This window comes from Sorghum bicolor, chromosome 9, assembly GCF_000003195.3.
Source record: "Sorghum bicolor cultivar BTx623 chromosome 9, Sorghum_bicolor_NCBIv3, whole genome shotgun sequence".
NCBI classification, from domain to species: domain Eukaryota; kingdom Viridiplantae; phylum Streptophyta; class Magnoliopsida; order Poales; family Poaceae; genus Sorghum; species Sorghum bicolor.
The window spans coordinates 53,345,816-53,373,178 of NC_012878.2; the positions used below are offsets into that span (position 1 = coordinate 53,345,816).

Here is a 27,363-nt window from a genome sequence, read left to right on the forward strand (position 1 = left end):
GCTATCAAATTAGTATCATTAAATTTATCATAAATATATTTTTATAAGAGGTGCATTTTACGTCATAGATATTCATACTAATAAATATTCCTTTCTAAAACATGTTATCCAAAATCAACATAGTAGTAAGGTCTTGTTTAGTTCACTCCAAAACCCCCCCAAAAAAATCAAGATTTCCCGTCACATCGAATCTTACAACACATGTATGGAGCATTAAATACAGATAAAAAAGATAACTAATTGCACAAATTTCCTATAATTTGCGAAAAGAATCATTTGAGCCTAGTTAGTCTATAGTTGAATAATAATTACTAAATAAAAATAAAAGTACTACAATATCTAAAAAACTTTTTATATCCTCAACTAAACAAGGTCTAAATAGATAATTCAAACTTGAAGGAACAATAGCAAGCAAAACGAAGGGAAATTAGAAAACAGCTTTGCTTTTGCTTTTCACATGTACCAGTACTACTCCACGGTGCCGGCGTTGGCTGGGTCCCCATGAACCACCGCTACCGCTGGCGCTGGGCATGGGGGGATACTGATACGCCTGATGGGTACCAGCGCCGGCAACCCGTCCTTGATTCGCCACTCGCGGCCGGACGCAAGGAGCCGGCCGTGCCACGACTCAGCTGCCAAATAGGCGCCCGCAAGACCCGTAAAAAACGTGGCGCCGTACAGCGCGGACAAGGCGGCGGCGGAGGCGCCCCGGCGCACGCTCAGCAGGCCATAGGAAGCTGTGTCGGCAAGGATGGAGTTCCAGTGATCCTCCCTCTGGCGCGCGAGGGAGACGACACTCTCCAAGGCGCAGATCACGGCCATGGCGGCTCCGAAGCTCCCGGATACGCGAGGCGTGTTGGTGCAGACGGCACGGACGGCGGCCGCCAGGCGTCCACCTCCACCTTTGGCCGGCGAGCTGCGGAACCCCTTGACGAAGTGGAAGGTAGAGCCGCAACCGGCGCCGACCACAAAGGCGTCGCCGACGAGGTCGACGAAGCGGTAGCGATGGTCCGGGATGTCATTGTACATCGCCATTATATCTCGACCTCGACCTGTGGCGACGGCGAGTCGGCGACGTATGTAGTTGCGTCCGAGGACGTGAATCGCTAGGCAGGGTCAACTAGCTCGGGTCGGTTTGATTATAAAGAGGCGATGTCTCTCGACCGCCTTTCAATTTGATGTCCATACATACATACATACATACATACATACATACATACATACATACATACATACATACATACATACATACATACATACATACATACATACATACATACATACATACATACATACATACATACATACATACATACATACATACATACATACACGACTCGGGACGTTGATCGGTTGTCAGAGTTGGACATCGCCAAGAAACCGAGTCGGAAACGTTTCTGACTCTCTCATGAAACGTTTGGCTATTGATTCCTGAAATGAACTAGAATCACTACAACACATGTTCGAGTGATTCTCATTCCCATTACAAATGAATATGAAATGATGGAAATAAAAGTAATTTAGCGAATTAATTCTGACAACAAGAAAAAAAGACTAACGACATGTATCATAGATATATGAATCAAAACTAGCACTACGATTTGAATTAAGTTCACATCTAGTGCTAGCAACAGAAATGATATGAACAAGAGAGAGGATAGACATCCTTACAGTGAGGTTGTCGGCGTGAAGGAAAAAGAGGAAGAAGACGAAGCGCTTCCCAAAAACCTGATACACGCCCCCTACCCCATGCAGGGACGCGATGAGACGTCACCTGTTGCTATAATACGAGAATAATTGCTTACCAAATGAGCTAGCGGGGCCGAAGCGGGAAATCGCCGGACCATTCACGCGCATGTTGTGCATGCACGCTCATTGGCCCTGCCGTCACCTGTTGCTATAATACGAGAATAATTGCTTACCAAATGAGCTAGCGGGGTCGAAGCGGGAAATCGCCGGACCATTCACGCGCATGTCGTGCATGCACGCTCATTGGCCCTGCCCGCCGAGATGAGCGCGCGCGTGTGGTTCTTCCTTTTTCCTCTCCCCAAATGCTTCAACAAGATGGAGATAGCTCAACTATTTAAGTTGGCCTCACTCCACTTGAAGTAGCAAGGTGGGACTAAAGTCCCCCGCCTTTCTATATATACATGCATGTGTGAGTGGGTCTTTGAGATTTATTTGGAATTGTTTGGCCCATGGCCCAAAATATCTAACATGAAATGTCATATTTGGCCATCTAGGTTGTTTTGGTGGTGATTTTAATTTGGACATGTGGTAGCAGGCACACATATCATATCCTCTCTTCTCTCTTGACCCTCAACTACGTTGCGTTGCTGCCTCCTCCCATGGTCCCATCTCTTTGCATGCACATGAGGGTCACTATATGATGGGCATGGGAAACCATAGCGAGTAACGGTGCCTTGATGTTGATGCCTCAAGGTTCTCTTTTGTTACCATTGCTTCCTCGTTGAGGCAGATAGCAGCAACACTCATATCATCGTATTAGAATCATTGTCTTTAGTTTACGCCACCAAGTTTAACGAGTAGTCTATGATGTTGCCTCAATATGGACAACTTCCGCACATTGCGCTTTCCTCAAGGATATCTAGTTAGGTCATTATCATTGTAGAGTTTATAATATTGTTTCTAAGACTGCCATACCACATAGAATGAAATAAAAATGATATGGGTGAAACATCAACTCTTAATGAAGATTTTCATTCTATAGTTTTATAGACATTTAATTTTATGACACGTAGAGAGTTGGTAATAGTACAAGAAGAGTTTTATCTATATGAAACTCACTTATTATCTCTTCTCAAAAAGTATTATCACATCATTAAAAAATCTATGTGACAACTTAATAAATGTAAATGTAACTCCCACTAAAATTGACCTCGATGCTTTCCGGCATCTATCGAAGGTTGCGGTGCTCCCATTGGCACGCCATGGTCCGAGCTCATCATGTTTTTTTTTTACAAGTGAGCTCGTTATGGATAAGCCCCACACAACACTGATAGTGGTGACCTTGTTGCGTAGTGGCTCAACAACATCATCGAGTACCTTGGTGATCGCATCCTCATTGACAATCATTAAGAAGCCGCAACCATGGAAGACACTGATCTCCGTGTAGAGAAAGAGGCAGACTTGAGAGAGTGGAAATAAGTATGTTGATAGGTGGGCTCCATTACCATGTGTTGTTCGTGTTAGCAAAAGTACCCATCAAAGTAGTTAGGATTTTTAGTTTTAGTCTTACTATCAAAACTAAACTTCAAAATAAACTCTAGTTTGTTAGTATTTTATTTCACAATGCAAAGTTAAATCTAACACAGGAATTGCCTTAGGCCATTCTTAGTGGTAAGTTTCACGACTCTGTTACCAAAACTGCTACATGAGCTTTTAGGTTAGTAAAATGTGTTCCATTTGGATAAAACTACATGAAACTCTCTTTATCTCTTCATAATTAATCTGTCAAGTCATAAAATTTATTAATACTCCCTTCATCTCTTTTTAACTTTTGTTTTTGCTTTTTAATAAGTCAAATACACTCAATTTGAACCAAATATATAAAAAATATATGGTACATAATTAGTATAATTAGATAGATTATTAAATCTATTTTCAAAATAAACTTGTTTGAAAAATACAAATATTGATAAGATTTTATACAATCGAATCAAACTTAAGAAAGTTTGGTCGGCGTGCAAACCATAACGACAAATAAATAAAAACGGAGAGAGTATGTCGTAGTATTTTTTAAATGAAAATGAAATTTGGATAATATGTCACATAAGTGTTTTTGATGATCGGACAACATTTTTAAGAAGAAAGATAAAAAGTGAGTTTAGAGATAAGTCTCTCTTGATATGATTATTAATTTTCTATAAGTCATGAAATTAAATATTTATGAAACTATATAATAAATTAGGTAAATATTGTCTAATTATAGACTAACTAGGTTCAAAAGATTCATCTTGCGATTTACAAGTAAACTGTCTAGTTAGCTTTTATTTTGATTATATTTAATACTCCATACATGTGCCGTAAGATTCGATATAATAGAGAATCTTAAAAAGTTTTTAATTTCTAGGTGAACTAAACAAGGCCGAAAGTGGTTATTTTTCTAAAAAATTTTGGAACTAAACGAGGGATAACTAAGAGCATCTCCAACCGTTTTGCTTAATTGGTTTGGCAAATGAGGGAGTTTGCCAAGTCTCAAAAAAAATATGGCAAACGTGAAAAGAGGCAATCTCCAATGGTTTGGCATTAATCACTTCGCGCCAATTTCCCAATGCCAAGTGTGAACAGGTTTGGCATATATACCAATCCTTCCTCTCTTTTTTCCAAGTTAACAAAATTGCAAAGTCTAAATGCCAAACCATTGGACAAGTGTTTTTAAGACTTTTTTTTAAATACATGATTTATTTGTAAAACGGTTGGATGCTCTAAACGAGGCCTAAACGAGGCATAGAAACCGTATAGGCTCGACCCTTGCCCGCCGCCAGAACTCGTCTCGCCCGCGGCCGATCCTCTCCATCGGCTCGCCGCGCCGCATCCCGGAGAGGAGACTGCGCTCGGCCGAGCACCACCTGAGGCCCAGCGTCCTCGCGAGTCGCGACCAGCTCTGGCGCGGCGGCCGCCCTCTGCAGCCCCGGTGTCCCCGCAACCGTCGCTGCTGTCCTACTTCGCCACTCGCCACCTTGGCCGGCGACGAGCACTGCCAGGACACCAGGTATTCCCTCCCCTTAGCCCTCCCTTCCTGCTGTGCGAAGCCGTGCGCCCAAACCTTAACCTAATTCGCAGGTAAAACCGTGCGCCCAAACCCTAACATACCATTCGTAATCGGATCTGAATCTAATTACAGGTGTATATGCATGTATTATGACTACTAACTTCGATTGCTTTGCAAAAATTATTGGGTGTACATGTGTACATCCATGTCCTTTACTGGGTCCGCCCCTGGATCTGACCTAATTACAAGTGTATATGAATGTATTATGGCTACTAACTTCGATTACTTTGCAAAAATTATAGGGTGTACACCCATGCCCTTTACTGGGTCCGCCCCCTGCTCACCCCCATGCCAAGGCTGCCACTGAGTGCCTGTTCTTGATTCAGAAGCAATGTCATCACAGACTGGAGGTGGCAGAGGTAGTGACGCCGGCTCGGTGCAACGTGGGCAGATGCAGAGTTTGGCAAGACAAGGGTCTTTATACAACCTTACCCTCGATGAGGTGCAGAGCCATTTGGGGGAGCCATTGCTTAGCATGAATTTTGATGAGCTCCTGAAGAGTGTGTTTCCTGATGGTGTAGATCCAGATGGTGCTGTTTCAGGCAAGCCTGATCCAACATCGAGCCTGCAGCGACAGGGGAGCATCATGATGCCTCTGCAGCTGAGCAAGAAGACTGTCGACGAGGTGTGGAAGGGCATCCAGGGTGGACCAGAGACCAGTGCTGCGGTGGATGGTCGGCAGAGGCGAGAGAGGCAGCCAACACTTGGGGAGATGACACTTGAGGACTTCCTGGTCAAAGCTGGGGTTGTTACAGAAGGACATATGAAGGATTCGGCTGATTTGCAAAGCAATGTGGATACAGTTGGCAGCAGTGTTGTTGTGGCTGGTGCTTCTAGTTTGAACCCTGGAGCACAGTGGTTGCAGCAGTACCAACAGCAAGCTTTGGGGTCCCAGCAACCGAGTTTGGCAGGTTCATACATGGCTAGTCAGTTGCACCCTCAGCCATTGTCTATTGCTACAGGTGCTATTATGGATTCTATTTACTCTGATGGCCAGATTACTTCGCCATCATTCGGTGCACTTTCAGACCCTCAGACACCTGGCCGCAAGCGTGGTGCCTTAGGGGAGGTAGTCGATAAGGTGGTTGAAAGAAGGCAGAAGAGGATGATAAAGAATAGGGAATCAGCTGCACGATCAAGAGCGAGAAAGCAGGTCTAATTCTGCTGCCCTGTTTATTTAGTTTCTATATTGAATATTGTTGCTCGTTATGATGTTCTAATTGCAATATGAAGGCTTCCTGAAATGTTGAAGGTGTTTATTCTGTTCTATTTAGCAAGGATATGGAAGCTGCTAGGGCATTGTAATTTCCTTTCCTCTTTGTGTAGTCATTGTTTTCATGACCATATGCATTGTGCTTGGCAGGCTTACACTAACGAACTTGAAAACAAGGTATCCCGTCTAGAAGAGGAGAATGAGAGGCTAAAGAAACAGCAGGTACCTTTACCTCATGTTGTCAAGAACTCATAATACTGTTTCTTTTTTCTCATTCTTTTTTTTTGTGTGGAGGGTATTCAACAAAAGCATTCCACTATATCTTGATATTGAACTGCCAATTCTTGCAAAGCTGTTATTCCTCAGATAGTTAAGGAATTGGTTGATGCTAGCTACTTATTCATTTGTCAGTTCCCTTTTTCACTTCTTACTATGGCACAATAGTTAGGTACTTATGTTCTGGTACCTGGTAACAGATAAGTAGTATATATGTACTTATACTACCAATAACTGCAATCGATCTAGAGTTCCATACAGTTATGATGCTTTGATATTCTTATCTCTATTACCAGTTTACCACCGTCAAACCACCTCCTACAGTTATATATATTGTTTTCTTGCAGTCCTGGAAGAACCATCTTGAATTTAGTCAGCCAGCCTTTTATTGTTGTTTTGGCCTTGAATTTGCCACCATCCTGGAAAGACCACGCTTGTTTTGTTCATATGTTTGGTCTTGAATTTGAAACAGCAATCAGAGGGAATGGGGAAAGGGAGTTATTTCCTCCCTTATTGAGGTTTGTAAGGGGAACAACTCCATGGATTCAGAGAACCTACTTGGTATTGGAAAATATCTGTGTTTTGTTTCATAAAATTGTTAGTTTAATGCTATTAGATTTGCTTTCACTGATATGTAGAGCTGTTGCTGAGCATCGGATACATGGGTTTATCATGAGAAACTTTGTACCAGTCGTGTTTATACTATTACCTTAGCCCATTTCTTTTTAGCCCACTGCAATGATGTTGTGATGCTCCTTTTCCGTTGTGGTGATGCATAGAATTTTGGCAGCATAAAGCCATAAAGTAATTGATGTACCTGCTGCTCTTTTTTCTTGACAGTGGGTAAACAATAGCACGGCGTTGATATGCAATGCCTCTAATAAACATTATATCACGTTATGTTCGTGCTGACGTCCTTGCTAACATTGCCTTTCTGTTGGGGTCCTTTACTTCACATTGTTTTCAGGAGTTGGATGAGATACTGAGCTCTGCTCCTCCACCAGAACCCAAGTATCAACTCAGGAGAACGGGTTCAGCTGCCTTTTGAGTTTCGACGGTGGCGATGCTCATAGTGATTTTTGTACATTATATACAAGGGTTCTACTTATATAGTTTGTTCTTTTTTTGGTTTGGGGGGGGGGGGGGGGGGTTGTTAGAAACAATTTATAGATTTTTATAGATCCGGCCCGGTAGGTAAGTGTATGTAGGTCGGTAGCAACCTGTAGCATGTCCTGCGGATCATTTCCTTGTGTCTGCCAGTGTGTACATCTTCTAGACACATGTCTAGGTTCTGAGAGCTTCCTTATACGAGAAGGTATCCAGTTATCTGATGTGCATGCAAGTGTCTTCAGCTGCTCTGTTTCAACGGTGCTGGCCATTGTGTTTGACCTAATGAACAACCGCAAGTCCTTTTGATCATACATTCGTCAGCTCAGAATTTGGCATGGCATTGGCGTGCACGTTGCTAAGACGTGCTGATGGCCATCGACGCTAAATTCCAAAAGCGTCCATACGCGGTTGTTCCATATCCAGTCGCGAGCCCGGAGGCCGGAAGCTCGCTCCTCGCTCGCGCGCCCCATTTCGTGGCGATTTCCCCTGTCTAATCCATCGTCCAAGAACAACCCGGACTCGACACGAGGAGGCATGTCGTCAAGCTACAGGCTTTGGTCGTGTGCCAGCGTGGCGACATGGTCCAACGGTGCCTCCCATGTGACGCGCACGACGCTCGCTCTCAAGCTCCACGACGAGCAGCGGCAGCGCACGCTCGACGGAGATCGTACGAGTCCAGCTCGAAGCAACCGAACCCATCACAATTCACACGCCGGCGGTGCCATGCCATCGCAGCCACAGTGCATGCCGCGATCCTGGCCATCACTGGGTTCCTTTTCTTCCGAGCACAACCTTCCTTCCTCAGTCGCCGCCTGGCAGCTGGTATTCATCGGCTCACCGTAGTAGTGGCCGCAAGCACGCGTCCCGGCCATGAGATCCGTCGCCGCCTGCACTCCCCTCATCTGTGCTCTGCTACTACTCCTGCATTGCCTAGTCGCGCCTGTAGATTGCCATGGCGCGGCGTCGGCGTCGGGCGAGAGGCTCCGGTTCCAGCCGCGGAAGCTGCTGCGGGTGGCGGACGCAAGGGCAGCGGCGGCTACACAGCCGCTGAACGCCGCCGCCGCCGCCGCTGCCACGGCAGCAGGGGAGAGCCGCGGCATCGGCGTCGGCCTCAGCCTCAGCGCAAGCCTGAGGAAGCAGACGCCGAGCAGCAAGTCGAATCCGAGGCAGAATTAGCAGGGAGCTGAAGGAGGAAGCATTTTCAGATAGACAGATAGATGTAATTCTTCTTCTTCTTCTTCTTCTTCTTCTTCTTCTTCTTCTTCAGTGGCCACCTTTCGTTTTCCCTCCCAATGTTAGAGTTGGGGTTGTAAACTTGTAACCCAGACGGCTTAGAAACAAGAGCTGATGGATCACCTGATCCTTGTTCTGCTTTATTTCTTCATTCTTTTTGCACCCAGCATTGACAAATCTTAACATTTCTCTTCGCACCTGTAACTCGGGTTCTGATTCATTACAATTTACATATACTGAAATTTATCTTCGTTTTCTCTACTGGCTCAAGAATTCCATGCTTGATCATGTTTTCGTGCTGTCACAACTGACGACTTCTACAACAAAAAGGCGCAACTAGGAACGAACAGTGTCGTGTGGTACAACGAAGAAAAAAAAACAAACGGTTTGCTAGGCGGTTTTCTTCTGTGCCTGTCCATACTTGCACCCAGTTCAAAAGGAGAAAGAACCATGATTTTAGGCCTTGTTTGGATCCTTTTTTTTTTGGATTTTGCTACTATATCACTTTCATTTATATTTGATAATTTTTGTTCAACCATAGACTAATTAGCATGCAGTTTAGAATCGATCTCTGAAGCAAACAAATGGTTGAAGAGCAACCAAAACAACTTTGGGTTGTTCAGTTCAGGTGTTTCCTACATAACATACTCCACAGGTGTTAACAGATCATCCCAGAAGAGCCCACTAACTGTGAAACAGATTAGGAACCATGCACAGCATTCAACAAGACTAATGTCTAACTCCTCTAAACAAATTCCACCCGAACAAGGTAATCAGAATCAGAATGGATATCACGACCAACGCCTTCCTCCGATACGCCTTGCAAGTTGTATGTCCTTTTGCACTGCAGCAGGAAGGAAAACATTTAGGATAATACATTTCCTATAGATCCTTGAGTTATCAGATTTCTCAGCCAGTTTTAGTGTTTATACAAAGCTCACCATTACCGATTTTTTGTCCACTCTCTAAGCCATAACTGTTATAATATTTACTATTTCTTGATGCATTTGTTGACAATCAAACCATATAATGGCCTATTAAAAGTTTAATTGCACTTTTCACTATTTGAACATTACTATTTCCACTCGTAAGCAATTTGCCACTTTAAATAACATCTAGATTTATCATATCCAACTGAAGCAGAATCACTAAAGAATCGTGTAACCAAAAATGCATCACACATCTCCATTAGGCGTAATAGTACAGAGGAAAAGGAGTTCATTCAGTGATAACTTACTGACTGTTACGCGCTTGGCATGGATGGCACACAGATTCGCCACTTCAAACAGTTCTATCAAGTGGAATTCTGCTGCCTGTAGACAGGGAGGAAAAACAACACAATAATTTAAATGATACACATACAAAAATATGGAAACCTAAAACAGTTAACCAGAACAATTAGGAAAAATAATTTATCTATACGAAATGCAGTCTTAAGGTATTGAATAAATGTAAACTCAAGTTCTCTAATCATGCTATGCAGGCGACAAAGTTTTCAGCACTTCGATCATAACAGTACAATCGAGGCACCAATAGCAAGGAAGCTAGCTCAAGTAATACAAATGGAATCTACACTAAGGTGCTGTTTGGCTCCCATAGGGAGTGGTAACGCAAATGGAAAGATTTGCAACGCTACCAGTTACACTAGTAACAAAAGTTTGGTTGCCGCACATAACAAGTGAGCGGACGAGCAGCGTAAATGGATAAGCCATGAAGATGGACCGTAACTATGTTTCACACGCCCGTATCCCATCTCACCGTGAACGTCCGCTGCCACAGAAACAAACATGGAATAACAACAACCGATCGCGGCAGGGTTCAAAACACCAAAACAAACAGTACCTAACAGCACTTAAATTCCCTTTTGACTACACCACTAGGAAAGGCAGCAATCTGAAATCCTGATTATTAAGTAGTACCAGACCGATTAACAGAAAAAGACTTCATGATAACAATTATGTCTATAGAAGATGATCTTAACTGATACACAAGACATGTTTCATAACTGACCTCTTGCAGCGCAAGGAGGGCTTCAGGGGTGTAGCGCCCTATCCTCCAGTCTGTTATGAATGCAGTTAACTCTTTGACCTGCATTTTTTCTCAGAAGAATAACTTTCCATCAGACAGACTGCAGAACAAACCCATTCTATGGAGTGGACAACAATTGGTACAAGATGCACCCACCACACGTACGAAGGGCGCAAAGGGGATGAGCGGCTCAGTGGACTTCTGGTACTTCCTGATCTCCCGCAGCGCTACAGTCCCTGCCCGCCAGCGATGCTTCTTCTCCACACGCCCCCGTGCAACTGCATCTCCAAGAAAACATACTATTGTGAATGACGCCTATAATACGAAGAGCAAGCAAGGTAGTAACTTCAAAACCGCGACGCCCATATGGAACTGGCACATTCGCCCTCATGTTGCAACAAAAGAAGATGCATATTGCGCCAAGAAATTGAATTCTACCAACCGAACCGGAAAAGCAAATTAGCAACACTGAGACATGCATGAAAAAACAAATCTTGTGCAATTTTTACAAGGCATGTTGGAATTAAAAGGATGAGAAAGCACCAAACCAAACGATACGGCGAAATAACGCACCATGTCCGCCCAACCACCCTAACTTCTCACCCCAGAGCCAAAAGAGAAGACAAGAAGAAAGACGGCAGATAAACCTAGAAATCCACATAATTTCGCGCCGGAAATTCCCAAACCCAGCAACGACAAAGAGATCCTCACCGCGAGCCGCGGCTCCTCCCCCGGTCCCAGCATTCCTCCTCTCCTGCATTCCATCAAACAGATTGCAAGCAAGTGAGACCAGCCCAACAAAAGGCGAAACCGCAAAAGGAGGGCTAAAACCAATTCCCGCACGCACGCACGCACTCACCGGGGTCGCCGACGTACTCGCCCCACCTGCAAAAGAAGGAAAAAAAAGGAACGCGCTTAGCACCAGGGGCGACGGAGAGCAGCGGCAGCGTCTGCTCGCGAGGCGGAGGGGGGTTCAGCGCGGGGACGCGGGCTTACCTGCGCGCTCGAACTGGAGCTTCTTCTTGGGCTTCTGCGGCAGCTTCCTCACGGCCTGGTGCTTGGTTCGAGCCATCACGGTGGGCGCCCCGCGCTGCTCTCGCGGTCGCGGCCGACGGTTTCGATTCAGAACTCTCGGGCGGCCGGGCGGGTCGACGGTGGGTTTTTTTCCTCTCTACGGGAAGGGAAGGGGGGTGAAATGGCGAAACGAAAGGATGTGCGGCGTTTTTATAATTAGCACCCCGTAGTCACAAGTATTCACGATTCGCGGTGACCGCTAACCTTTGTCCGTGTACCAGTGGGGCCTACCGGGGTAACGGCTATACCTGGCGTGCCGAACGTTGGGAGTAGTGGACCCGGATGGCAGTGAGAGATGCTTGGGAGCATTTCTTTTTCGGCCGTTTGGGCTGCCAAGTGCGTATCTTATCTGATTCATGAGCAGTTGTAGAATGAGGACCAGTCCGATTTGGCGAGCCAAGGCAAAACCAAAGGCCCGATTCTTTTTTTTTTGGCAGGGTAATACCAAAGGCCCGATTCTTTGCGTGGACCTTGTTACACAGATTTAAATCGTGGATAATCCTCTGAGGAGTAAATGACAGGATAACCTTTTATAACAGGTGTCAAACTATACATAAGTAATAAGGAAAAAGTTTACATCACCCCCTGAACTATGGGGTTGTGTCTACTTCACCTCCGAACTATGAAACCGTCTAATTTACCCTCTGAACTATCCAAAACCGTTCAAACCACCCCCGGACGGTTTTTGATGGCAGTTTTGCTACAGTACCGTGGTTTTGACCTTTTCTTTTTTTCTATTTGTTTTCATATAATCTTTGAAAAATCATAGTAAATCACAAAAAAAATCATAAAATAGAAAATCTAATTTTTTTAGACTCCACATGAGTAGATCTACGCAATGAATATATAATATGGTATACTTTAATATAAATCTTTTCTGTAGCTTTAAATTAGTTAGAAAAAACAAATTTTATCTCTAATTAATTGGAATAATTCATAGCTACAGCTTGTGTGGTCCAATTGTGGTGAAATTTTTATGGTGGACTAATTATTCTATGCTTGAACTATAGTAAATATTTCATACTCATAGGATCATGTATAACTAAGTTTATTCAGGTTAATGCTTGTTAAATATAAATAAATCTATAACTAAGTTATACATGATCCGATGAGTATGAAATATTTACTATAGTTCAAGCATAGAATAATTAGTCCAAAAAAAATTTCACCACAATTGGACTACAGAAACTGCAGCTATGAATTATTCTAGTTAATTACGGATAAATTTTGATTTTTCTAACTAATTTAAAGCTACAGAAAAAATTTGTACTAAAGTATACCATATTATATATTCATTGCGTAGATCTACTCATGTGGAGTCCAACAATTTTTTTTATTTTATAATTTTTCTGTGATTTATTATGATTTTTCAAAGATTATATGAAAACAAATAGGGAAAAAGAAAAAAAAATCAAAACCACGGTTACGGTAGCAAAACCATGGTTACTGTAGCAAAACCGCCATCAAAAACCACCGGGGGGTGATTTGAACGGTTTTCGATGGTTCAGGAGGTAAATTAGACTGTTTCATAGCTTGGGGTAAAGTAGACACCACCCCATAGTTCAGGGGGTGATGTAGACTTTTTCCTAAGTAGTAAGCACGCGGTTAGTCATACTGTACCGCTGTCATCAACCTCGCATCGCCCCTCCTTTTCTTCCTCACGCTACCCCCTTTTTACTCATCGTTGGGGACCACCACCTCCACTGTTGCCCCCTCCCGCCACTATAACACGCTAGGACATGGCCGGAGCTCCACGCCCGACAACCACCTCCCCCGTCCTCTCTTGCTGGAGCTCCCCCACGCCGACTTGGCCCAGTCGCCTCCATCGTCGTCAGGCCTAACCCACCTGTTGACATCTCCATCACCTGGCCAACCTTCCTCCCTAAAACCTTTTCCTTCTAAGTCTGTCAGAGTTTGGGACGAAGGGAGGAAAAGCTCATCAGAACCCTAACGCTGGAGGTGGCAAAGGAGGCCTACCTCGGTGGATCCGCCATGGACAGGGTTGGGTCCACAATAACCGGTAAGTTTGACGTAGGCACGGGTGCAGGCGCGGGCACAGGGAGGACATCGTCGGTCGTTAGAGAGAGAGATAGAGAGAGAGGAGGATGACAGAAGGTTGAAAGACGAGGCAAAAAGGATAAGACAAGCGAACTAGTGGGCCGTGGGTGTGCGCCTGTGCGGGTGGACTTTGCGAGCAACTTGGTTAAACAACGTGTGTGCGTAATAAAGTCATTACCTTATTTTTGTCCATGGACAATTTTATTTTTAGACAAGCGAGTACCATGAGACGGTCTTAGATCAAATAAATTTTATGACGCATACCATGATAATTACTAGCATGGGTGGATAGACACGTTGGTGCCGCACCGGTAGATATGGGCAACGACAAAAAATTACTAGAGTAAAAAGTGTTTGAACCGTGTCTAACACAATAGGTAGGTCAATAGTGTATGGCAATGGTCGGTGAAGTATGGTGAACATCGTTTGCTATAGTATCGAAAGCTCAAAGGAGGCAATGATTTATTCGTAACGTCATGCATCCCCCCCGCCTAGACACTAAGTCCATTGCATGGAGCCCACTGAATCTCCTAGACGCCGAGCCCATCGACACAGGTGCCAGGCAGAGCTTAAAGTCTCCGGCATGGACGCAGAGCCAAGCTCGCCAGCGCGGATGCGGGAGCTCACTAGTGCGAAGGTCGTGAACCCAGAGCCTGAGCTCACTGGCATTGTGGGAGCATAGGGCCTTCGGTGGTTAGAGGGGAGGTAGAGAAAGGGGATTGAGAAAAATAGTTGTTTCTTTGCCCTTTGTTTGAGTGAGAGAGGGGGAGGGGGTTCGAGAGCTTGAGAAAAAAAAAGGATTGAAAGGATATTTCTCGGAGCATTTTTTTTGCCTCAATCTCCTTTATTGCTTGTTATAGAGAAATGAGATTAATTATAGTCAATCTGGTACGATAATTTGGAACATATGGAAGTAATAGCTAGTTTTCTATTAGCTCCCAACTTAAATTAGTTCACTAACTAGTAGTTAGCAAACTATTACCTATGGATATTTGATCAAACTAGCTAATAGGTGGGTGACACGTTGTTTTACCAAAATTTTTTTACCAAAATACGCTTTGGTTTTTCTAGATATATTGTTTTTGTTAGGGCTTCTCCAGTGGCGCCTAGCTGGCACAGCCATGGGTCAACCCAACCACTGGAGAAGGCGACTCGTCGAAGAGAGAGAAAAGGAGTCTGATGCAAGATTGTGAGTCGACTCTTGCCAATAAAAAACGAATTTTGGGTGCTGCAGACCTTCTTCTCGACATGGCGTGGTCCGAGATCTGCCCGTGTGCGCTGGCCTCACCAGCGTTGCTGCATTTTTAACCTTTTATGTGGGTCCACTTTCTTTTTACTGAAGGAGTCGACTCTTTCTCTCTACTGACGTGGTGTTCTCTCTCTTTGAAAAGTCGACTCACGACTAGAGCTGCCCTTATATATCTAAACATGGTGTATATCTAAGTGTACAGTAAATGCTATGCAAGTAGAAAAGCTAAAACATCTTATAATTTTCAATAATTTTCAATAGGAGTAGATGTTAATATTTGGGAGGACATTTTAGTCAATTTACCACTAATTAGCTAGGTTAATAAGATAGTTGTTAGCTAGGTACACAATCGACGGTATGATTTGGATCTAACCAATTAATTTTTTAGCAGCTAACTTTTAGTAGGTTGGATCCAGACATGCTCATAACATTGCTAGTGAGTCATTGCCAACATATTTGGTGCAATACATGTAGGAGTAATTAACTTCAATTGAAAGGACACTAATAATAGTTATACAATATGAAATTATAGGCTTCCTTATGCATATCTTGTCGTTAAATATAGCATTTACGCTAGTATGTCAACTGCCACCTGGCTTCAAGCCTCCCTGTCAATTTTAAAACCACCTAACGAAGGCCACCAAGCACACGGCATCACCACAACAGGCCTTTGCTACACTCGTTGCTCGTCTCCATCCTCAGATCACATCGCCAACCGCCATGGAAGTCACAGGCAGCACGAGGAGAACCCTGTCCATCGCTGCATTCGCCCTCATGGCGATGGCTGTGGCGTCGTCCCTGGAGCCGGTGGCGGCGAACAAGGACGGCGACGCGCTGGCGGCGCTGCACAAGGGCCTTGAGGACCCCGACGGCAACCTCAAGAGCTGGGACCCGAGCTTGGTGAACCCGTGCACGTGGTTTTATGTCACGTGCGACGGCGACAACAGCGTCACCCGTCTGTAAGTGATCATCTATGCTAGGCGCTTCTTTCTTGCCTGCGTATCTTTTGATTGTCGCCCTCTTCGTCTCTTCGGTTTGGATCTTGCCTGCATATACAGACTGACAGTTATGCTCCAATCGTCCATCGACAGGCTCAGCACTCGGAAATATTTTGAAAAGGAAAAACATGCAGTTCCCTCTTTGTCGACGAAAGATAGTCGGCAGTCTACCTTGGGGTATACCCACGGTAGTAGTTTATCGGTAGACGGTGCGCAAACTACGAACTCGATGGTGACGCAAGACACGGACAAGCTTTTTATCCAGGTTCGGCCGCCGAGTTGGCGTAATACCTACGTCCTGCGTCTGGTCGTATTGATTTGTGTTGAGAGAATATGATGTATGACTTGTCCTCTAGGGGACTCCTGCCCCTCCTTATATATCCTGAAGGGACAGAGTTACAAGCAAAGTATCTTATTTGGTACAAAATCTTGTAGCCTTGCGGTGCACGCCGACCAGTCGTGCGCCGCACGTCTTCATCTTGTGGGCCGAGCCACCTCTGATGGTGCGGCCCATATAGGCCCATGAGGGTATAGGGGTTTATACCCCCACAGCTAGTCCCCGAGCACCATGTATTGTGATGTAACACGCCGTCTTGAGCTTCTTCGATCAGCGAGGCTTGACGTCTTCAATAAACAAGAAAGTCGCCCAAACAGTTGCAACGGTATTTTGACCAACTCAAAAGACAGTTGATCAACATTGACATCAAAGAAGCAGGTTGTTCGAAGAATGCATGGTGCTCCAAATTAAAAAAGATTTCTTTCCTGGTGAAGTGTGCCCACTTTACTTTTCTGAAAAGTATAGTCTTTCAAAAAGCAAGCACATTCACCGCAAGGTGAAGTGTGCCCACTTAGTCTCCGAGCCTGGTAGTAGGTGACGTAGGCACGTGGTGCCAGGGTCAAAAGAAAAGTCCTCAAAGAAATTCTGAAACTGAGATGCATCGCCAGATGCATCGTACCGATGTAGTCCCCGAGCTTGCTGGAAGGCGAAGTATGAGCCTTGTAGCAAGGTCTAAAAAATTGAATTTACCAGTCCCCGAGCATATCATGCTCGTATGCAATTGAATAGACTAATCGACCAGTCCCCGAGCATAGAACGCTCGGTGGTCGGTACAGTCCCCGAATTCTCAAATTGGTGGGCTGGTCGACCAGTCCCCGAGCGTATAGTGCTCGGTGGTCGGTGCAGTCCCCAAGCTCTTAAATTGGTGAGCTGGTCGACCAGTCCCCGAGCGTATAGTGCTCGGTGGTCGGCACAGTCCCCGAGCACGGCGTAGGGACCGGTGGACAAGTCCCCGAGCGTGGTTGGGAACGTAAACGTGCTCGGTGGTCGGCACAGTCTTCGAGCATAGCATAGAGAGTAGTCGACAAGTCCCCGAGCGTGGTTGGGAACGTAAACGTGCTCGGTGGTCGGAGCAGTCCCCGGGCACAGCGTAGGGAATAGTCGACGAGTCCCCGAGCGTAGCTTGTCGACTGGGCCAAACCCCTGAAAAATAAATATAAAGAATAGGTAGTACATGATGTATAAATAAACTTTAGATAAAAATCAGTACTGAGATAAGTTTTAGATTTTTTGTTATAAAATTAGCACAAGTAGTTAATTCATCCTAGAGCTTGTACCAGCTCTGGTCTAGCCAACAATCAGCATGAGGTGCGGAACCTAGGCATGCGTAGGATTGTCAGCCACGTCAGAGAGTACTGCCGACCACCCGGAACGCAGAGGGCGGATCTCGTGCACGTGTAGGGAGGAGTCGGAGACAGTACCGGCTCTGGAAAGCTCGTGTAGGAGAAAAAACTAGTCGGCTAAAAAAGTTGTTTTGAAGAATAATAAAAAATATTATGCCAAAAATAAATAAGATATTAGAAGTGTACTTATCTTTGGATGAAAGTCTAGTTAGTGACGACAAAATTGTCCGGCCTTCGAGCTTTTCGACTTGTCATGATGGTGGTCGCTGTTGTCGTAGCGTCGTTCTTCGCGGCGATTATTATTGCGACTCGTGGTCAGAGCAAGTAGGCCAAACAATTTGGTCGATGGCCCGAGCAGGTCGTTGTTGTCGATCTGCCTCCCTTTGTAGCAGGGAAGCGGGTGACGCGTTGTCGGCGTGGTCGGAGACGTTGTTGGAGTAGTCGGAGTCGTAGCCAGCGTGGTTGAAGCCGCCGCCGACGTCGATGAAGAAGTGGTTGGCGCAGATCGGATCTACACCTCCTCCGTGGTCATGGCGGTGAAGTTGTTGAAGCTGACGGTGAACGTGAAGTCGCCCGCCATGGCCGCGAAGTCGGGGATGATGGCCATCTTGTTCGTCGGGAGAGCTGTACGCACACCCCCTACCTGGCGCGCCACTGTCGACGAAAGCTAGTCGGCAGTCTACCTTGGGGTATACCCACGGTAGTAGTTTATCGGTAGACGGTGCGCAAACTACGAACTCGATGGTGACGCAAGACACAGACAAGCTTTTTATCCAGGTTCGGCCGCCGAGTTGGCGTAATACCTACGTCCTGCGTCTGGTCGTATTGATTTGTGTTGAGAGAATATGATGTATGACTTGTCCTCTAAGGGACCCCTGCCCCTCCTTATATATCCTGAAGGGACAGAGTTACAAGCAAAGTATCCTATTTGGTACAAAATCTTGTAGCCTTGCGGTGCACGCCGACCAGTCGTGCGCCGCACGTCTTCATCTTGTGGGCCGAGCCACCTCTGATGGTGCGGCCCATATAGGCCCATGAGGGTATAGGGGTTTATACCCCCACACTCTTATAATTGTGTGTTATGTCCTCTGAACTCAGAAACTGTACAGCACCTTTTCTTGGAATGTGAAATGGCCAGAGCCTGCTGGAATCTGTTAGGATTGGTGATTGATCCCTCCCTTGACCCTTTCTAGATTTTTGAGAGCCTCAGAATGCAACTTAATATCAGCTTCTTCATGGAGATTGTGATCATTATGTGCTGAACTATATGGTCAATTAGAAATGATGTCATTTTCAAAGATATCCCTGCTTCTGTTCAGAGGTGTTCGGAGATCTTCAGAAATCAGAAGCACCTTTGGCTTGCTCTTATGGAGAGCCAAGAAAAAATATTTCCCTGCTATTGAACTATGGCTAGAGCAATTTGTGTAATTGTTTTCATTTTCTTTGGTCCTTCTTTGTCTCTTGATTCTCCTTCCCCTGTCCCCCTGTACTCTCTTTTGTTCCCCTGGTTGTTGTTTCTTGTAACCTTCGTGGTTACTTCTAATAAAATTTCAGTAGGGGCTCCCTGAGCCTCACCTGTTTCTAAAAAAAAAAGATGTGAGACGTACTCGAAGTCTCAGATAGAGGAAAATCTTCAGAAATACATCATAATTAGAATTGTGTTCTTTTTTTCTACTATGTACTTACAAACATTTTGCAAAATCATTCCTGTACTTGTTTGCTCTAAACTGCTGCATCTTCATTCGACAGGGATCTTGGGAACCTGAACTTGGCGGGTACTCTGGCGCCCGAGCTGGGACAACTGGAGAAGCTGGTCAGCCTGGACCTGTCGAGCAACAGCATTTCAGGAGCTATACCCGCAGCGCTCGGGAACGCCAAGTCCTTGACATTCCTGTAAGTTGTCCGGGAATACTAGTTACGTATTTCTCGGTTACGCTATTGTTCTGTTGTGTTCGACGAGTAACACACACAACACACTGCGTGCGTGAATGTTCTTGTTCAACACTGTCGTCGGCAGGCATTTGGATCACAATCGCCTAACGGGGCCGATCCCAAGGGAGCTTGTTGGGCTGCCCAATCTTGGAATTGCGTGAGTACTATCTACTGTACATCAGTATCAGTTGAACCTGAGTTGTTATCGGTCTTGTTTGGATGAATGCGTATCTACTTCAATCCACATGTGTTAGTAGATTGGAATGGAACTTAGTTTAATTTCACTTCAATTCACTTCAACACATATGGATTGAGATGTATACATGTGCATCCAAACAAGGCCTCAGAGTTGCGCACTACTGTATGTTAGTCAGTTGAATCATGCCTCAACAATATTCTTCTTCCTTTCTGCTGCTGCTGCTGCTGCAGAGATTTCTCCAACAATGACCTTTGCGGCACGATCCCGACAGATGGAGCATTCCAGAAAATTCCCGCTAGCAGGTAATGCCGAGCTTCCTCCATGAGTTCATGATGTTTAGAAACTACAAGAATGCTCCAACGCTCAGCTCTGTCTCTTTGTGTGTTGCGCAGCTTCGCCAACAACCCGCGGCTGCATCAGGGGGGCGAGTATGAACCCAGCTGCTAGATGGCTGTCTGTCTACTCTGAATAATGATCCAACAGCAGGTAGAGCAAGTGTTCTGATCCATGGATGCAGACCGTGTCACTGTGTCAGGGCAAAAGGCCTTTAAATGGGCCTAGATTGTACTACTTGGACATGATATCCAGCACTACTGCTACTCCAAGTATGCTATTTCTATAAGCTAATAATTTCAGAAGCTGCGATTGGAAGAATAAACCATACTAAAAAACACCGAAAGAACGGGCATATAAGCTCCATTAATAGAGAAGCCACCAGCCAACAGCCATACAAAGCTTCAGAGAATTTTTACGCGGGATAAAACAGGTTAAAGCATCCAGATTCGTGCTGCTAGCACGTACTGGAGGGATGGCACAGAAGGGCACAGAAAAACACTAAGAACCCATAGAAAATGCAATGGTTAGATAGTAAGGAGATCATATAATTATTTCTTGAGTCATGTGAAATGAAGTCAATTCTATGTTCTCTGTTAGAAATTTAGACATTTTAATGTTTGATTTAATCCAGAAAATTACGCATAATATTATGGTGGCATATATGTGCACGTGTGCAAGTTTATCACTACTCAGATTAGAGATAAACATTGCAAATACTACTGCAACAATAGCAGACATACTGAAAGTAAAAAACAATCGTTTGAGATTGTACCCAGAGGAGGGACCAGTGCCGAAGGCACCGGCGGCTCCATTCGCACTAGTCGACATAGTGCGTTGCTCGAAGTAGCGAACCACAGTCGGTGCAGGAAGATGTTCGCAGTGCAGTCCCACGAACGTCCACCAGGAAGAAGACGAAGACGCAGTAGTCGATCTCGATCCGCGCGAACGTCCACCAGAAAGAAGACGAAGTAGTCGATCACGATCCGCCGGACGTCCACCAGGAAGAAGACAACGAACTCGCCGGTGAGCAGTCGCGGAAGACGCTCCCCAAAAACCTAAATACCCGCAACACCCGAGCAGGTGTCTCGTTGCAAGGCGTCGGGCTCCGGAGGCCTGCTCTCCCGATCTCTGTGCGCGCAGAGGTTCGGGACGGGAATGGACAGAAAGCAACTCGACAGGAGAGGACTGAGTGTGTCTCGCAGGTTTGGAAGGTGTCTCTGCGTATGGAATATATAGGCCCCAGGAGAAAACGTCTGGTTAATGGCAATTAATCATAATTAATTACCATTAACGGGTCAATCAATCAGTAATTGCACAACGGTCAGATCCCCTTTTCCTCTCTTTCCTTATTCACCACGTATGTGCCACGTCACGTCTGGTCTGGTCCTCGTGTGCCACGTCTCGCTCGCTCGACAAGACAAGACACGCCTCGGCTCGGCTCGGCGGCGGCGGCGGCGCGCGCGTGTGGCACCCCTTCACCCTCCCTCAACTTCTCCATAGGGGCTAACAAAGACCAACTATTTAAGATGAGTTAACACATGGTCAATCATCAATATGGTACTAAACCATTTTCATTATAGCATTAATTATGGGCCCTTGAATAAACCATCAAATATAATTATGGCCCATTATATTTAACAATCCCCACCTATTTCTAGGGCACATAAGAAAAGCTCTCGAATTTCCATGTCGTTTCATATACCAGTCGTTTCGGTGGAGACTGTTAAGTTGAACTTCCACCTAGAGTACAAACTACACTTAGCCACAACTTGAACAATAGACTATGCCTTGAATTGCAAATTTTGTGTGATATAAGTTTCATCTACACTCATAACTGATACCAGGTTGCATGAACATCCCCTCTGGTTGAAGCATATAAGTCATACTTCTGGCCCATTCATGAGTATCTAGAGATCACCCAAAATCTCATAGACTGTGACTAGCAGTCAAACTCATATAGGTGTATTCCTTAAAGATGTTCTGTAGGACAACATCTATCGCTTCACAAGCCGCTTTGGAATACATTAAGGTATATAACCAAACTTCCTTACAGACTTAGGAAAGAAGTGCAATTGAGATGAGTTAAGTAAAGGGTCTTTCCTCACAATCTACTTATGGCTTGTTTCATCATTCTACTTCACGGGATCTCCGATCACATAGAACAGGTTGCCACCATGGTAGACCTCACGTGGGTCTCAAACCCATCTCACTCGATGCACTATCTATCACATTACGTGATAGTCCCTTTGTGAATTGATCTGCCAGATTCTTAGACGTATGAACATAGTCCAATGCTATAACTCCGAAGTTTCTAAATTTTCTGACAGTCTTCAAACGCCGTTTGACATGCCTAGTAGACTTCATGTTGTCCTTAGAACTGTTGACTTTAGTGATCACTGTTTGATTGTCACAGTTCATGGAAATAGCCGGCACAGGTTTTTCAACCACCGGTAGATCCATTAGGAGTTCACGAAGCCACTCGGCCTCAGCACCGGCGGTGTCTAATGCTGTGAGTTCTGCTTCCATGGTTGACTTCGTTAAAATAGTCTGCTTGCAAGACTTCCATGAAACAGCGCCACCTCCAAGCAGAAACACATATCCACTTGTGGCCTTTAGCACATCAGCATCAGATATCCAGTTTGCATCACAATAACCCTCTAATACCTTCGGGTATCCGGTATAGTGAATGCCATAGCTCACAGTACCTTTCAGATAGCGCATCACTCTCTCAAGAGCTTGCCAATGAATATCTCCCGGATTTGACACAAACTGGCTAAGTTTGCTCACCGTAAATGAGATATCATGCCTCGTGGCACTAGCAAGGTACATCAATGAGCCTATAATTTGGGAGAATCTTAGTTGATCCCTTGCTATTCTTCGATTTTTCCTCAATAGCACACTAGGATCATAAGGCGTAGGAGCAGATTGACAGTCACTGTACCCAAAGCGACTTAAAATCTTTTCCACATAGTGGGACTGCACAAGTGTAATCCCACCATTGCCTTCTCTTGAAAGCTTAATGTTAAGAATAACATCAGCTTCTCCCAAATCTTTCATCTCAAAGTTATTAGACAAAAAGTCTTTAACTTCCTTGATCACATCAAGGCTTGTCCCAAGGATCAGTATGTCATCCACGTACAGACAAAGGATCACACCTTCACCCCCACCAAACCGATAGTACACACATCTGTCAGCTTCATTAACAGCAAAGCCGACAGAAGTTAAGGTTCTGTCAAACTTCTCATGCCATTGTTTTAGAGCTTGTTTTAGGCCATAAAGGGATTTTAATAACTTACACACCTTGCCCTTTTGACCACTTGTTACAAATCCATCAGGCTGATCCATATAGATCTCTTCCTCTAACTCTCCATTTAGGAAAGCTGTCTTCACATCCATCTGATGAATGAGAAGACCATGAGAGGCAGCCAAAGACAGTAACACTCGAATTGTGGTCAAACGGGCAACAGGTGAATAAGTATCAAAGAAATCTTTCCCTTCTCTTTGAGTATAACCCTTAGCCACAAGTCTAGCCTTGTACCTCTCAATTGTACCATCAGGCCTAAGCTTTTTCTTGAACACCCATTTACACCCTATAGGTTTACACCCATAAGGTCGTTCAACCACTTCCCAAGTTCCATTAGACATTATAGAATCCATCTCATTCCTTATTGCTTCCTTCCACAAGTCAGCATCAGGAGAGGAAAATGCCTCTTTAATGGTTGTTGGGGTATCATCCACGAGGTACACAATATAGTCATCTCCAAAAGACTTCACTTTTCTTTGTCTTTTGCTCGTTCGAATGACTACATTATCATCCTCCTCAGGATAGTAAACATGGGGTTCCTCAGATTGTTCTATCGGAATAAATTGCTCATGGGAGTTTATAGACTCATGACTAGAAATATTAGGTGTACTTTTCATAGGAAACTCACTTATAAAGAATGTTGCATCTCTAGATTCCATTATAGTACCAACATGCATATCTAGTACTCCAGAGTTTATAATTAAAAACCTATACTCTATGCTGTGAGTAGCATAACCAAGGAAAATACAGTCAACTGTTGAAAGGATCAAGATGCCCAAGAGGGGGGGGTGAATTGGGCTTCTCTAAAAAATTTAAGCAACCTACAAGCTCCAATTCAACCCCTTGTACCTAGTGTGACTTAGAGAGCTACCGGATAAAAGTTTTGCAACCTAGTTCCAATCCTATTCTAGCATGGCAATTCTAAGAATGTAAAAGCACAAAGTAAATGCTAGAAAGTAAAGGAGTAGTGGAAGAAAGTGCTCGGCGATGTTTTGTCGAGGTATCGGAGAGTCGCCACTCTCCACTAGTCCTCGTTGGAGCACCCTCGCAAGGGTCTTGCTCCCCCTTGGTCCGCGCAAGGACCAAGTGCTCTCTACGGGCTGATTCTTAGACACTCCGTCGCGGTGAATCGCCCAAAACCGCTCACAAGCTTGACACGAGCCACCCACAAGAACTCCGGGTGATCTTCGTGCCTCCAATCACCACCGAACCGTCTAGGTGATGGCGATCACCAAGAGTAACAAGCAAAGAACTCTCACTTGACCCAAACAAGGCACTAGAGAGTGGTGGATGCACACTTGACTCTTGGAACTCACTAGAGGAGGATTTTCTCAAGAAATTACTCAAAAACTCAATCCTCTCTAGGCTCTTTGCAACACTCTTGCTCCACAACAAGTTTCTCAGAAGTTCAAATGGGCAAGAGAGGTCTCATGGACGAGGTGGAGGAGTATAAATACTATCCACCAAGTCCAAAGGTCGGCCAACCGTTTTCCACTGAAAACGGGGTCACCGGACGCACATTATGTTGCACCGGACGCACTGCACTGAGCGTCCGGTGTGACATAACGGCTACCTGCTCTTTCTCTGACAGGTCACCGGACGCTAAACTCTCAGCGTCCGGTGCACCGTCCGGTGCTCGGGGAAACTTTACATGCTCCCTGCGCATGGGACCGGACGCTACCCGGTGCGTCCGGTGCTCAGGGGAACGTTGCAAGCTCCCTGGGTGCGGGACCGGACGCTACCCGGTGCGTCCGGTGCTAGCGTCCGGTGCCTAACCCTAAGCACGGCACTGTTCTAAAGGCTAAGGACCTCACCGGACGCACTCACAGAGCGTCCGGTGCAGCGTCCGGTGCCCCTTTGGGCACCCAAACTTCGTCGAAACGCGATCGCTTCAACACGAAGTTTGCTCCTCTCGATCTAAGGACTATCTCTGAGCTGTCTAGTGGTAGGTTTACCAAGTGTGCACCACACCTAAGCCTAAAACCTTGCCTAAGTCAAGCTACTAGATCAAAGCCCCTCTTAATAGTACGGTCAAAGGAAAACAAAGTCCTAAACTACTCTAAGTGCCCTTCTTCACCATATGGCACTTAGACCTAGTCTAGTCTCGACGATGTCCATCTATCCTTCAGAAACCGAAACAATTTCCACTATTAAGTAGGCATTGGCATCCCTGTCCATCGAGTACCTATATACCATGACCTTACCTATGACTTTGCCTCTGCAAAACACACGTTAGTCATAGCAATCAACAATGTCATTAATCACCGAAATCACTTAGGGGCCTAGATGCTCTTTCAACTGTCTTAGGTCCGAGTTTGCGTTTTTTGTTTATTGGCACATTCACTTTAGCCAAACAACCCCAAGTACGCAAATAGGAGACATTTAGGGCGTGTTTAGTACGCTGCAGCAGCACCGGCCTGGCCCATCTCATGCAGATTTCACGTGTTTGGTGTCCTGGATTGCATCGGGCCAGGCTGAGCAGGAACGCAGCTGAGGTTCGTTTCCATCGAGCCTGGCTCGGTTGATGCCGCCGGCGTGCGCTCGTGGCCGATTTTTACCTTCCCGCATGCAACTTTGCTGGTGCATCTTATGAACCAAACAAATTCTCTGTGTGGCCTAGTTCTATTTAAACAGGCAGCCAAACAACATATGGTTGCATGCGTTGGAGCTGGCCAAGTTTAGCCTGGCCAGGTTGGTGCGAACCAGGCTGGTTTGGGAAGGGAACCAAACAGGCCCTTACTCTTTTCTTTTCCCATTCCTCAAATGGTGTGATTTCTTTATTCTTTGTAGGAACTCTATTCAGGACATGACTCGCTGTCAATATCGCCTCACCCCACCATTCCTTAGATAGACCCAAGTCTCTAACATGGCGTTAACCATCTCAGTTAGAGTACGGTTCTTTCTTTCGGCAATCCCATTGGACTGTGGTGAGTATGGCGGTGTCCTCTCATGAATAATTCCATGTTCTACGCAGAAGTCAGAAAAATCACTTGAAAAATATTCTCCACCACGATCGGACCTTAAGCGTTTAATTTTCCTCTCAAGTTGATTTTCTACTTCAGCTTTATAGGCTTCAAAATATTGTAATGCTTCATTCTTTGTTTTAAGCAAGTATATATGACAAAATCTAGTACAATCGTCTATAAAAGTGATGAAGTATCGTTTACCATCTTTAGTCAACTCACCATTCATCTCGCATATATCGGAATGGATTAATTCTAATGGTGCCAAGTTCCTCGCCTCCGCAGCCTTGTGAGGCTTGCGAGGTTGCTTGGATTGCACGCATACATGGCACTTAGAACCTTTGACTAAATTAAATTTCGAGATTAAATTCATATTTGCTAGCCGCGTTAAACAACCATAATTAACATGACAAAATCGCGAATGCCAAATATTCGACTCATTCGAAATCACAGTATGGTTCACGATTTTATTATACACATCATGCATGGATAAGCGGAACAAGTCTTCGCAATCATAACCTTTACCAATAAAAGTTCCAAACTTTGAAAGTATAACTTTATTGGCCTCGAAGACTATTTTGTAGCCATCTCTACAAAGCTGTGAGCCGCTAACTAGATTCTTTTTGATGGAGGGGACATGCTGCACGTTCTTCATCAGCACCGTCTTTCCCGAAGTGAACTTCAGAATGACCGTACCAACACCAAGAACACGCGCATGAGAGCCGTTTCCCATCAGTAAGGCTCCAGTGTTGCCGGCCTGATAAGAAGAAAACAAAGAGATGTCAACACACACATGAACATTAGCCCCAGTATCCATCCACAACTCAGGCGAATGACAGACTGAAAGAACAGTAGGTAAATAATTATCATACCTAGATGTTCCTCCTTCAGCCTCGCCAATAACCATGTTTACTG

At 45.0% G+C, this 27,363-nt stretch overlaps 4 protein-coding genes across 5 annotated transcripts; 2 read left to right on the forward strand and 2 right to left on the reverse strand.

The window, feature by feature from the left end:
* LOC110430475 (mitochondrial import inner membrane translocase subunit TIM17-3-like) lies at window positions 469-1,029 on the reverse strand. The gene has a single exon (XM_021448182.1). It carries the CDS (start codon window positions 1,027-1,029, stop codon window positions 469-471), a length of 561 nt encoding a protein of 186 aa, XP_021303857.1.
* LOC8077030 (ABSCISIC ACID-INSENSITIVE 5-like protein 2) lies at window positions 4,473-8,826 on the forward strand. 2 transcript variants are annotated; one of them, XM_021447712.1, is made up of 4 exons: window positions 4,473-4,735; window positions 5,038-5,948; window positions 6,159-6,230; window positions 6,632-8,826. In XM_021447712.1, exons 2-4 carry the CDS (start codon window positions 5,127-5,129, stop codon window positions 6,743-6,745), a joined length of 1,008 nt encoding a protein of 335 aa, XP_021303387.1. In that variant the 5' UTR covers window positions 4,473-4,735; window positions 5,038-5,126; the 3' UTR covers window positions 6,746-8,826. The 2 variants fall into 2 exon arrangements, with proteins under 2 accessions (XP_021303387.1, XP_002439989.1); XM_002439944.2 differs by having other exon boundaries at window positions 4,476-4,735; window positions 7,252-8,826.
* Window positions 9,198-11,869, reverse strand: LOC8077031 (histone H3). Its single transcript, XM_002441245.2, has 7 exons — window positions 11,652-11,869; window positions 11,515-11,540; window positions 11,367-11,409; window positions 10,812-10,933; window positions 10,638-10,715; window positions 9,865-9,940; window positions 9,198-9,471 (listed from the first exon to the last, which is right to left on the reverse strand). Exons 1-7 carry the CDS (start codon window positions 11,725-11,727, stop codon window positions 9,419-9,421), a joined length of 474 nt encoding a protein of 157 aa, XP_002441290.1. The 5' UTR covers window positions 11,728-11,869; the 3' UTR covers window positions 9,198-9,418.
* On the forward strand, window positions 15,757-20,446 carry LOC8064162 (leucine-rich repeat protein 1). The gene is made up of 5 exons (XM_002439945.2): window positions 15,757-15,995; window positions 19,464-19,607; window positions 19,732-19,803; window positions 20,076-20,147; window positions 20,238-20,446. Exons 1-5 carry the CDS (start codon window positions 15,757-15,759, stop codon window positions 20,290-20,292), a joined length of 582 nt encoding a protein of 193 aa, XP_002439990.1. The 3' UTR covers window positions 20,293-20,446.

Excerpts from the sequence above, each read along its gene's own strand:
- LOC110430475 (XM_021448182.1), bottom strand. The coding sequence starts at position 1,029 with ATGTACAATGACATCCCGGACCATCGCTACCGCTTCGTCGACCTCGTC.
- LOC8077031 (XM_002441245.2), bottom strand. The coding sequence starts at position 11,727 with ATGGCTCGAACCAAGCACCAGGCCGTGAGGAAGCTGCCGCAGAAGCCC. Across the intron at positions 11,410-11,514 it reads CGAGTACGTCGGCGACCCCG|GAGAGGAGGAATGCTGGGAC; the intron begins GTGAGTGCGTGC and ends GATGGAATGCAG. Across the intron at positions 9,472-9,864 it reads TGCCAAGCGCGTAACAGTCA|TGCAAAAGGACATACAACTT; the intron begins GTAAGTTATCAC and ends TTCCTGCTGCAG.
- LOC8077030 (XM_021447712.1), top strand. The coding sequence starts at position 5,127 with ATGTCATCACAGACTGGAGGTGGCAGAGGTAGTGACGCCGGCTCGGTG. Across the intron at positions 5,949-6,158 it reads GATCAAGAGCGAGAAAGCAG|GCTTACACTAACGAACTTGA; the intron begins GTCTAATTCTGC and ends TGTGCTTGGCAG. Across the intron at positions 6,231-6,631 it reads AGAGGCTAAAGAAACAGCAG|TCCTGGAAGAACCATCTTGA; the intron begins GTACCTTTACCT and ends GTTTTCTTGCAG.
- LOC8064162 (XM_002439945.2), top strand. The coding sequence starts at position 15,757 with ATGGAAGTCACAGGCAGCACGAGGAGAACCCTGTCCATCGCTGCATTC. Across the intron at positions 19,608-19,731 it reads GCCAAGTCCTTGACATTCCT|GCATTTGGATCACAATCGCC; the intron begins GTAAGTTGTCCG and ends TGTCGTCGGCAG. Across the intron at positions 19,804-20,075 it reads CTGCCCAATCTTGGAATTGC|AGATTTCTCCAACAATGACC; the intron begins GTGAGTACTATC and ends CTGCTGCTGCAG.